The sequence below is a fragment of the Ictalurus furcatus genome, chromosome 2 (assembly GCF_023375685.1).
Source record: "Ictalurus furcatus strain D&B chromosome 2, Billie_1.0, whole genome shotgun sequence".
NCBI lineage: Eukaryota > Metazoa > Chordata > Actinopteri > Siluriformes > Ictaluridae > Ictalurus > Ictalurus furcatus.
Window position 1 is genome coordinate 33,240,193 of NC_071256.1, and position 11,274 is coordinate 33,251,466.

General features: G+C 38.1%; 1 protein-coding gene across 1 annotated transcript; it reads right to left on the reverse strand.

Annotated features, from left to right (window-relative positions):
- Positions 1-1,154: 1,154 nt before the first annotated feature.
- nkiras2 (NFKB inhibitor interacting Ras-like 2) lies at positions 1,155-5,498 on the reverse strand. The gene is made up of 4 exons (XM_053615492.1): positions 5,422-5,498; positions 4,481-4,607; positions 4,144-4,385; positions 1,155-1,994 (listed from the first exon to the last, which is right to left on the reverse strand). The coding sequence occupies exons 2-4, from the start codon at positions 4,572-4,574 to the stop codon at positions 1,752-1,754; spliced, it is 579 nt and encodes a 192-aa protein (XP_053471467.1). The 5' UTR covers positions 4,575-4,607; positions 5,422-5,498; the 3' UTR covers positions 1,155-1,751.
- Between the last annotated feature and the right edge of the window lie 5,776 nt (positions 5,499-11,274).

Here is an 11,274-nt window from a genome sequence, read left to right on the forward strand (position 1 = left end):
TAACGCTGACATGCTCACGGCAGGGTTCAGAGCCAAATGAACTCAGTTAAAGCAGTAAACGACTGGAAAACGGGAGACGTGACCTTAGCTAAGATTTGCTCACTTTCTTGCTGGCTGTTGGAGTAAAACGGGTCAGCTGACTTTTGCACTCTTCTATATAAACCCCATGAAATTAGCTAAACTAAAAAATAGAGAGAGAGAGAGAGATAATATTGGTATTGTATTCAGTTATGTCACAATACATATTTATGAGAACTGTGACAGGACTCGTCAGTACATTTAAAGCTCTATTATTACAGTAACAAGCAGCTGATTGGACAGTAAAATACAGGGGGGTTTGAAAAATCAGGAACAAAAACAGAATCCGCAAAAACATGACACAGCGGCTCAGAAAATGTGTAGCATGCAGCACATATGTTATAAACAATAAATACAAAATGAATTATATCTCACCCTGTGTATACACACACACAAACATACATTCATACACACACACACACACATATATATATATATATATATATATATATATATATATATATATATGCATACACACATTTTTATATATGCATACACACACACACACACACACACACACACACACACACACACACATATATATATATATATATATATATATATATACATACATATATATATACAGGTCCATAAGTATTTGGACAGTGACACAATTTTTGTGATTTTGGTTCTGTACACCATCACAATGGATTTGAAATGAAACGATCAACATGTGATTGAAGTGTAGACATTCAGCTTTAATTCAAGGGGTTTAACAAAAATACTGCATTAACCATTTATTAATTACAGACATTGTATCACTGTCCAAATACTTATAGACCTGGCTGTATATATACACATTTGTATTTGCGTTTCCCTCCTTTTCCTTTTTTTAAAATGTAGTCCTAGTGCTTTGCCGGTAGTGTTCGCAATCTTTAATCTAACAAAACTGTCTCCAAGTATCATGATATATAATATTGTTTGCTATATTGCTCATCTCTCATTTGTGAACAGAATTGTCATCTTCGATTTACTGAAATTGTGGTTCAGGAAGCTGATGTGTGTGTTTCATTCTGTGAAGTAGGCTTTGGACAGGAAATGACACTCTACAGATGGACAACGTATATCCTGAAGGGTTACAGCACTGCAAACTTTTAATTTGTTAGCCAAAGTATGTGCTCTGAACTCCTCGCACAAACACACAAATACAGCATTGAGAGAGATATCTCGCTGGTTGAACAGTGTTCTATGGTAACAGCATTTAGGTGAGAATGGAAAATGCAGAGAACATTGTACAAAAATAATTTCATGCCTTCACAAAATATTTAAAACCACGAATAAGCACTGGAAGTATATACACAATATATTTTAATATTTTAAGGAATGTCATTAACAGGCAAGCATAAACCTTGAGCAGTGATGTCGCCATGATCTGTGAGTCAGTAACATAAAATTTCATTTACACAATCAAACATCTCTGATGTGGTTCAACTGTGCGTCTTTTATACAACACGTTAAACGCTAGAAGCATAAACATTTCTGTCCTTCATTAATTCTACAGAAAACTTAAATAATATGCATTAAAATAAACAATTATTCATCAAGCTAGCATTCATTCATTCATGAGAAATGTGGTGTTCGTGAAAATGTCAGTGCAGACAAAATCAGTTCTTCATGTTCCTCTCCAGTGTTTCTTCTCCGTCTCTCCACTTTTTCGTTCCCTTCCTCCCTCTCTAGCTGTCCTGAGAGCCGCTGTTCTTGTTCCTGTTGCGGCTCAGAGGGAAGGTGGATTTGCTCTGTGGTTGGGTCATCTTGCTGGCCAGGTGGACGAAGGGCTCGATGAGAGAGCGCCTGTCAGTCACTGAAACCTCCCAGAGCCTGACTTTCTCCTGACGAGCCCACTGCTGAGCCACCTCACTGTCCACGCTCCTCTGCTCAGCCGTGTCCAGCTTATTCCCCAAGACCACAATCGTCACCTGCACAGAGACAAGACAAACAACAGGATATATAAAAAGATATATAAAAATCATAAGGTTTTTCTTTTGTTTTTGTGTATATCTCATACTAAATAGTTTTAGATCTTCAAACGAAGTACAACATAAAACAGAGGCAAGCTGAGTAAACGCACAATTTTATTTTATTTTTTTCATACATTTTTTTATTGAAGCAAAAAAGTTATCCAACACCTATGACCCATGTGAAAAACTAATTGCCCCCATAAATTTAAAATCTGGTTGTGCCTTTAGCAGCAATAATTGCAACCAAATACTTCCGATAACTGGACATCAGTCTTTCATTTACTTCCAGGACTAGGATTTACTCCTATGCTTTGGATTATTGTCTTGCTGCAGAATCCAGTTGCGCTTGAGTTTCAGCTCACGGACTGAAGACCGGACATTCTCCTTTAGGATTTTCTGCTAGAGAGAGGAATTCATGTTTCCCCTCAATAAATGCAAGTTCCCCAGGCCCTGAAGCAGCAGAGCATCCCCACACCATCACACTTCCACCACCATGCTTGACCGTAGCGATGATGTTCTTTTTGTGGAATTCTGTGTTTGGTTTACACCAGATGTAACAGGACTCCTGTCTTACAAACAGTTCCACTTTCAACTCCTCAGTCCACAGAACATTCTCCCAAAAGGTTTGAGGATCATCAAGGTGTGTTTTGGCAAAATTCAGACGAGCCTTAATGTTCTTCTGGGTTAGCAGTGGTTTTCACCTTGCCACTCTTCCATGGATGCCATTTTTGCCCAGTGTCTTTCTGATAGTGGAGTCATGAACAGTGACCTTTATTGTTTCAAGAGAGTCCTGTAGGTCCTTAGATGTGCTCTTTGAGGAATTTTAGAAGGTCGGCCACTTCTGGGAAGGTTCACTACTGTGCCGATTTTTTCCATATGGAGATAACGGCTCTCGCTGTGGTCCTTGGAGTCCAAGAGCATTTGAAATAGCTTTGTAACCCTTCCCAGACTGATGTATTTCAATCACCTTCTTCCTCGTCATTTCTGGAATTTCTTTCAACTTCGGCATAGTGTGTTACTGCGTAAGATCTTTTAACTAACTTCACGCTGTTGAAAAAGTTCTGTGTAAGTGTTGATTTGATTGAACAGGGTTTGCAGTAATCAGGTTGTGTCTAGTCCAGCTGAACCCCATTATGAACGCAGTTTCATAGATTTGGGGAATTAGTAACTACGGGGGCAAATACATTTTCACACAGGCCCAGTTGGTATTAGATAACATTTTAGCTTCAATAAATAACATTATCATTTAAAAACAGTATTGTGTGTTTACTCAGGTTGCCTTTGTTTTGTCTTAGATTTTGTTTTAACTTCTGAAACAATTTAGTACGAGATCTACACATGAACCCAGAAGAAATCAGGATGGGGGCAAATACTTTTTCACAGCACTGTATATCAAGTCAATTTTGTGGTCATCTTATCCATACAGCCATTCATATTTGAATATATCCATGATATACTGTGCAAAAAAAAAACCGACTGTGAATAAATGAAGAACTAAAAACAAAACATTAGAAGTTTATGATAAAATGACCAATCAATAAAATCTCGCCTCATCGTGATTTTCCTGCTCGGTGTTTGATGCGATATGAACTCATCACTCAGTCTGAAGCAGTACAAAACTACAGGTCCATTCATTTTCTAATGCGTTTAAATACCTTAGGTAAGGAACACGACGGCTCTACGGTATGTACGTTTACATGCAACCAAATAATCCGTTAATAATCGGATTGACAGCTCAGTCGGACTGAAAAGCCTTCATGTTAACACCTCGATCAATCCGATTGAACTCGATCTGAATACCTTGCTCAGTTTTCCTCCGTTTGGTGCGAACACGCCGACAGACGCTCTGAGCTTGCGCAGAAGTATTGTTCGGAGTAAACGTAACGCACACGTAAGTGAATATTTGAATCGGATTGCAATGTTTACAGTACACATAAACAATACGTTCGGAATCTGCAATCGGATTGAATTCATTCGGATTGAGGAAAACGGGTGCGTGTAAACATATCTAGTGTAAGGTAAGACGAGACTTTCACGGAATCAATCATGAATGAGTCGTCATTCAGTATTTACGTGAACGGATAAAGACGCAGTTCCAGACTCTGACCTCTTTCTTGTCACGGCAGCGGTCGATCTCTTTCTTCAGAGCCTCCATGCGCTTAAAGGACTCTTTGCTGTCGATGCTGTAGACGAGCACGAAGCCGTCGGCGAAGCCGAAGTAATGGCGTGGGAACTCGACGCCGTCACGCAAACCCCGTGTGTCGTAGAAACGCACCTGCTCCCGTGTGCCTCGGTCCGTCTCCACCGAGCCGATATAGATGTCCTCCAGCGTCTCCATGGGCTCAGAACCTACCGCAAGAACATACGTTCATGTTTTAGTGAAACTGACCAAACAAAACAAAAAAACCCAACATACTCATTTTAAAAGTAATACTCTGACTCACCAGCAACATGATTTCCGTACAGTAACTGTTCAAGGATCGCCGTCTTCCCCACAGACGCCTGGCCACACACCACCACCTTACAGCTCTTTCCCATGATCACACTCCACGCAGATTCACCTCATTTACACTGCAACAAACAGGCACAAAAACAGGAATTACAGAAGAAACTCTTTCCAAAGTGTGAATCATTGAATACGTGTTATTTCGTTTCATCTTAAAGTGGCGGTTAATAATATTTAGAGCCCTCTGCTGCTTGTGAGGTAAAACACAAATTGCAATAAAAAAAAAACCATACGAGCCTTTACGTTTCAAAAATTCGACCGCCGTGTTGAAACTACGTTTGCCTTGTGAGTTGTTTATAGGAAAAAGATGCAGAGATGAGCACTTCTTTCAAAGCTAGAATATTTTCAGGGCCAGAAATATGTACAGAACAATCTAAAAATGACTAGAGAGAGAGAGAGAATAAAAACCCCTAGTCAAATCTTTTGCACAGCAATATTGCAAATCACAGATATCTTTTGAATGTTAAGACTATTATAGGACTAGAAACACTTTTAAAAGTTACAAATGGCAACTTTAAGACATAAACATACAGAGCTGCATCAAACAAAATCCTGAATGCACAAAAGGGTGTTGTCGTTTTGATAGGTGATGAGGCTAAATTTGATTTATAGAGCCCTGGTGAAACAAGCATGAGGTGTTTTTTTTTTTTTATGTACATTTCATGTTCAATTTTAATTACAGTAAAGGTTTCTGTCCAGTTAAAACACACTGCGGCTATTTTTGCTAAGCTAACTGTTAGCTCTCTCACATCTGTACAGAGATGTGACATGAACAGCTGTCTACATGCAATAAAATAAATCTAACATCGCTGCTCATGTCGCAACCAGTCACTCCTGAGCGTGTTTCAAAATAAAACCAAGATAACACAAGATACATACAGTCGAGAAGATAAGAAAGCTTCCGAGCTGTACTCATCATCAGCACTTCCTGTTTACACCCGCACACAGGGTTGCCAGGTCTGCGTTTAAATCCCGCACATGTGGAAAACTCAAATCCCCTTACAAACTTCATACACTGCTGCAATATATATGTAAATACTCCATTTTTGAATTAAAACACACACTTCCCATAAATAGTTTTTGAATCATGTTTTAAATGATTTCCTAGTTTTCATTTACATAGAAATGTATTAAACAGACCTAGAATGAGTTGACACAAAATAATATATGGCAACATGTACGGAAGTTAAGATAAGATCAACTTTATTGATCCCACACTGGGGAAATTCCCTCATTACAGCAGCTCAGTTACACAAAACAGATAAGAACATACACATTAAATAGGAATAGAATAGAAATATTTAATAAATATTAAATATATTATTTTTATCATGTAAAATATGGAATAGGAATAGAAAAATAACAATAATAATAGTAATATGTACATTATGAACACCTCATTGTATGTACAGATGAATAAGAATATGAATATATACAGATGAGTAACACCTCGTTCATATACAGGATCATATACTCCCCCACTCCAAAGACATGCATGGTAGGCCTGATGCTCCCTGGGATAGGCTCCAGGTTTCCCCACGACCCTGAAAAGGATAAAGCACTATAGAAGATGGATGGATGGATGGACAGTAGAGGGTGAGAAACAAAGAGTAATAAATGAATAAATATACATATTGCAGAATTTTATGAATTCTATTAATTTTATGAATTGAGGAAGTTTTCCAAAGAGTATTTTTTTTTTTACTTTATTAAAGAACGACACATAATACTATCCATTTATAGCTACATTTAATATTTCAAAACTTCAGTGAGTAACAGTAGTTCCTGTTATGTTACAACAGCTATAGCATTCATGTTTCTCAGACACAGGAAATGCATCCATCCTGAAGACTTTCTTTTGGCGGAAAACCTACTGACTGTTAAGAAAAGTACTGACAATGGAGACTCCTTCCATAAATGCTAAATAAACACCTCCTTACAAAAAGCTTCATTGAAAATGATATGTGCTTCTTCGTTGAACAACAACAAATGATTTCATTTGTTTATTATTAATCTTAGATTGTGTGGAGCACCTTCCATACAGGTCCCTGTGTACAGTAAGTGCTATAGTTTAGTATAACATATTAGAACAAGTGCGTTAACAGAAACCTGTGATTTGCCTTGCAGTCGACAATGCTGTTAGAGCTGCTGTTATAGAAAATTAATCAACACCTTCTAACCAATCAGATTTGAGAATTCAACAGCACTGTGGAATAAGTTCCAATAATGAACATAATGGGAGCATGGTGGCTTAGTGGGTGTTCGTTTCCCGCCGTGGTCCTGTGTGTGCGGAGTTTGCATGTTCTCCCCGTGCTGCGGGGGTTTCCTCTGGGTACTCCGGGTTCCTCCGCTAGTCTAAAGACATGCATGGTACGCTGATTGGCATGTCCAAAGTGTCCATAGTGTATGATTGGTTGCGTGAATTTTCAAAGCACATGGAAACTTGGCAACCCAGTAACCCCGCCCACATCTCTGCAGCAGAAATAACGCTGATGCATAAGGATAGAGTGCCATCTAGTGTCAACACGACAAGTTACTGCAATTATGCGATCATATGCGCTTATTCACGTCACATTACAATACAACGACACCGTTGAGAATCATTTTCCAATCCAGTGACACTCTTTATATCTCTACTATAGACAAAGTTTGTCGAAAGTCAAATTCTGATGTCTGTTTTGTGCACAAGTTCTGCTCACAAGTTCTGCTCCTATACGTCATTTCCTCTGTCGTATTGGAGAACATCCTCTATGAGTTCCTAATGTGTGTGCAACCAATTTTCATATTTTGGGAGGAGACTGGAACAATTCCATTTGAACAACAACGTTTTCTGTGATGCGCTTTGGCATTTGAATGTAAGAGAAAAATGAATCACTTAAATCAATACAGATGAAAACTCCTGACAATATGTTTGGAATATTTAATAAGGAGATTTAAACTTTTATAACATATATTTCCCCCACCATAGTGTTTAGGCCTATACTATTTGTCGATATTTGTTGTTGTTGTTATTTGAGATAATGAGCATCTGCATGAATGTTTTACTGACATAAATAACTTTCCTTTTGCACTTTTCTTGTTATTATTGAATTTAAATTCCCACTCTAATTTATAACTATTGGTATTATAATCATTACTTTTAAAAAGTGGTGTGTGAGATTTAAATGTATTAATAGCAGTAAAACTGCTGCTTACTTTGGTTTAGGATTATTTTTGTTTACACTACACTCCTACTTCGTGCGGGCAATTTCTAGCAGCTTAGTTCAGATATCGACAGTGCATGTGAAGTTACATATAGAAATGTATGGCGTCTGTTTGAATAAAAGTTCTGAAAAATCAGATGAACATAAGGCGAGTTACAGCCGATCGTTTTATTGGCATCTCTCCGTAGACTCCCATTGGTTTACTGTCGAACATGGCCCTTTCCAATATGGCGAACGCGTTAACGTATTACAGGGGCGAGTAACCTACTTCCTCCATAGAGAAGAGCTACCCAATAGAGTGGTGCAGGGATGACGTCATTTCGTGACGCCAAAAACCGGAAACGAGTTACCATTTTAGCTCTTCCGGTTCCATCGTCCCGAAATCAGTGGGTGTTTGGAATGGGAATTTTGGTTAAAAGCCTGAAACAAGGTATGTGGTGAAAACGAGCTCAAAATATTTTCACGTTTTATTCTACGACATAAAATACACCAGTAATACCCCACTCATGATTTAAAAAAATAAAAAATAAAATAAAATAAGCTATTACGTGTATTGAAAAAGGCGGTTGCTAAATGGGACCACAGACGTTGTCGAGGACATTTAACGTCATCACGCCGAACAGGAAAAAACTTTGCCGATAAACTAGTTCAGGTATGCTGTGCACGATTCCCAAAAAAAACGTCGATGAAGATTAATCCACAGAGTAAATCCGTATTATGGAAAATGTTTTTAAATCAAGTTTGGAAAAGTTGTCGGAAGTTTGGTGATGGTGACGTTGAAGTCGCGCGACCGTGGTGTAGTTAGTTGATAGCATAGGGTTAGTTTTTTTTATTTCTGGCGACTGTATTTAGGCTTCAAATTTCATAAAGGTTGTGTTAATTTATGAAAATTAGCTTGATGGACAAAACGTGTTAGTATAGTAAACGTTTGTTGATCACAGAGGTTTTTATTTTTTGATAATCCAAAAGCCTATGTGAAAATCCTTTTTACTTTTTTTTTTTTTAATTATTACTATTATTAATGCAAGGTATCAAAAATACAAATGCATAGCAAAATGTAAAAGTTACATACAATTAATTGATAATTAAAGTAAAGCATCATTTATACATATATGCATATACATTCAAAAAAACAAAACTTTACTGAAATAAATTAAAAAGGTGAAATAAGTTTATTGTCTTAAGAGCTTTAAGATTCTTAGATGATGAAATATTTTGGATGTACTGTTGGACCTCTCTTTTAAAAACAATGAATAAGGGATTTTGATGAGTGAATTTACTGCCGTGAATGTGGAAATTTGCAAGGAGCAATAAAAGATTGATAATAAAGTATTCATTAAATTGAGCTTTTTGTACATTACAGAAGCCAAACAGTACATCGAAAAAATCCTATTGGGTTTTGTCGAGGGAAACAGTGTGATAACTTCCAGGTTACAGTACAAAATGGCGTCATCACTGCACCGCTCTATGAAGGGGGCGAAAGTAACGGCCATATAGAACGCAGGTCATTTTTCCAAGCTGAAGCTGGAGTTGTTTAATTACTGACACTGGTGTAAACAAGAATTCTGATTTTCATCACTTCAGTTTGAACGACTCTGTTAAATGGCTGCCGTTGGCGGTCTCCCTCTGCAACGCGCCCTGATTGGAGGTGAAACAGTGGGCAGCGCTGCACTTTGGAGCGGGGCAACATGTATCAATGCCTAACCCTAACCAGGAGCCCTAATAGGTGTGTTCAACTTGGGCTGCGGCTGGATGTAACCGATCAGTGAGAGATGCCGCTTGCAGTCGGAGTCATCAAGTCGGACACTTTCTGCTTCCCGTAGTGACTCTTGCGCAGTGTTTGCTTTCTTTATCGCAGGCGAAATGGACTAGATGTAAAATTTCTCAGATAAACAGACGTCTGAATTTTACATGTAGCAATCAGAAACACTTTTCACTGAATGGGTTAATACAGTGCATGTATATACAAGAAGAAGTTCAATATAAGCCTGTATTATAAAAAAATAACAATAAAGTGGGTTCTATATTTTTTATCAGTTTTATTTTTATTAAAAATTACACTATAACATTAAGGATACATGAAAAGGGTTTTTACTGATAGAAAAATATGGATTTGTGAGCCTTAGCGGAACTGAAGGTGTCAGAATAAACACGAAAAGCATGTCATCGCTGTCGTCGGTGAGTCTGGCCAATCGTGAAATAGTTTTGTCATTATCAGAGCTCATGCAGCCGCTCTGGAGAAGCTGCTCTCGTATTGCTATCTCGGTACTTTGAGGCCATACGTCACAGTGACATGGCGTCAGCGCCATCTCAAGTGCACTGTAGTGGTGATACGTATGACACTGAAGCTTCAAGCAATGTCTCGAGTATGCAACACAACCTCCAGTGAAGCTATGTTTCGGGGTGTGTATTGTTTTCACAGAGTCACGTGATCGACGGCAAACGAAGCCTCACTTTCTGTGCAATCACGTCCATGATTCGCTTTGCGTGCCGGAATGTTTGAACCCCGGATCTTACTTTACGAGTCCTCGTTGGCTCCGTCTGGTTGGTTGGTTTGTGAGGAGTACTGTACTATGAAAGTTGGATAATCAATATGTTACATTTAAATCATCACAAATTACTTGTCACAAATAATTTGTTGTTTTGTTTTTTTCTTAGTGAATTTTTTGGTTTTGTTTCGGTAATTTACACACGTTGGCATTGCAGTTTGTTTGTACTCCTCTGTACCATGTGTAAGAGTGTTCTCTAAGGCAGGCGAAGTAATGTCAAAGAGGAGAAATAGACTCCGCCTCAACACTGTCAAACAGCTCTTAATTCTCAATAAAAATAATTAAAAACATCTTTGTTACCTTTCTGTCATTCCCACAGTTACACAAGCACTATCACTGCCAAGTAATAAGCACATGTAATACCCAGAATATCTCAAGCACATTTAATACCCAGATGATCCCATCACACAGTATTCACATTTTAGTCCCACACTTTATATGAATGGATCGTTTTTGTCCATGTCACAATGAATGATTTTCATTCAAACTTATTCAGTCACATTGTTAAATACCCAGTCATACAAGTAATATGAATTATGCAAATAATTTCAGGAAAAATACTTGCCATATGCAACTCTGTTAATCATATACGTGTACATTATTCTTCTGTTACATCATACTGAATTATATTAGTTCATACTGGCATTTATTGCCATACTTTTAATGTGTAAAATAATTTATCAGAGGAAAAAATTCAAAACACACACACACACACACGTGTTAGACTTTTAATTGTGCACATAACGTTGAAACACTGTATGGAGTGTGTAGTGGCTGCTTCATCTGACGGACTTCTTCCACAGCCTTTTGGCTGCTTTGTTTTTTACTAGCCACCAGATGGCGCTGTTTTCGACACTGTCGAAGCGTTGAATCTTTTCCCGGAACAGTCAGGGGAAAGCCTCAGTGCTTTGTGAGGCTTCATTCCCCCGTCCCTACCGGAGACCCCCAGGGATCCATGAATCATAGCTCAGGGTCTGCAA

Coding starts and splice junctions, on each gene's coding strand:
- nkiras2 (XM_053615492.1), bottom strand. CDS start 4,574: ATGGGAAAGAGCTGTAAGGTGGTGGTGTGTGGCCAGGCGTCTGTGGGG. Junction 4,386..4,480: donor GTACGGAAATCATGTTGCTG/GTGAGTCAGAGT, acceptor TTCTTGCGGTAG/GTTCTGAGCCCATGGAGACG. Junction 1,995..4,143: donor GCTGCCGTGACAAGAAAGAG/GTCAGAGTCTGG, acceptor GTCTCTGTGCAG/GTGACGATTGTGGTCTTGGG.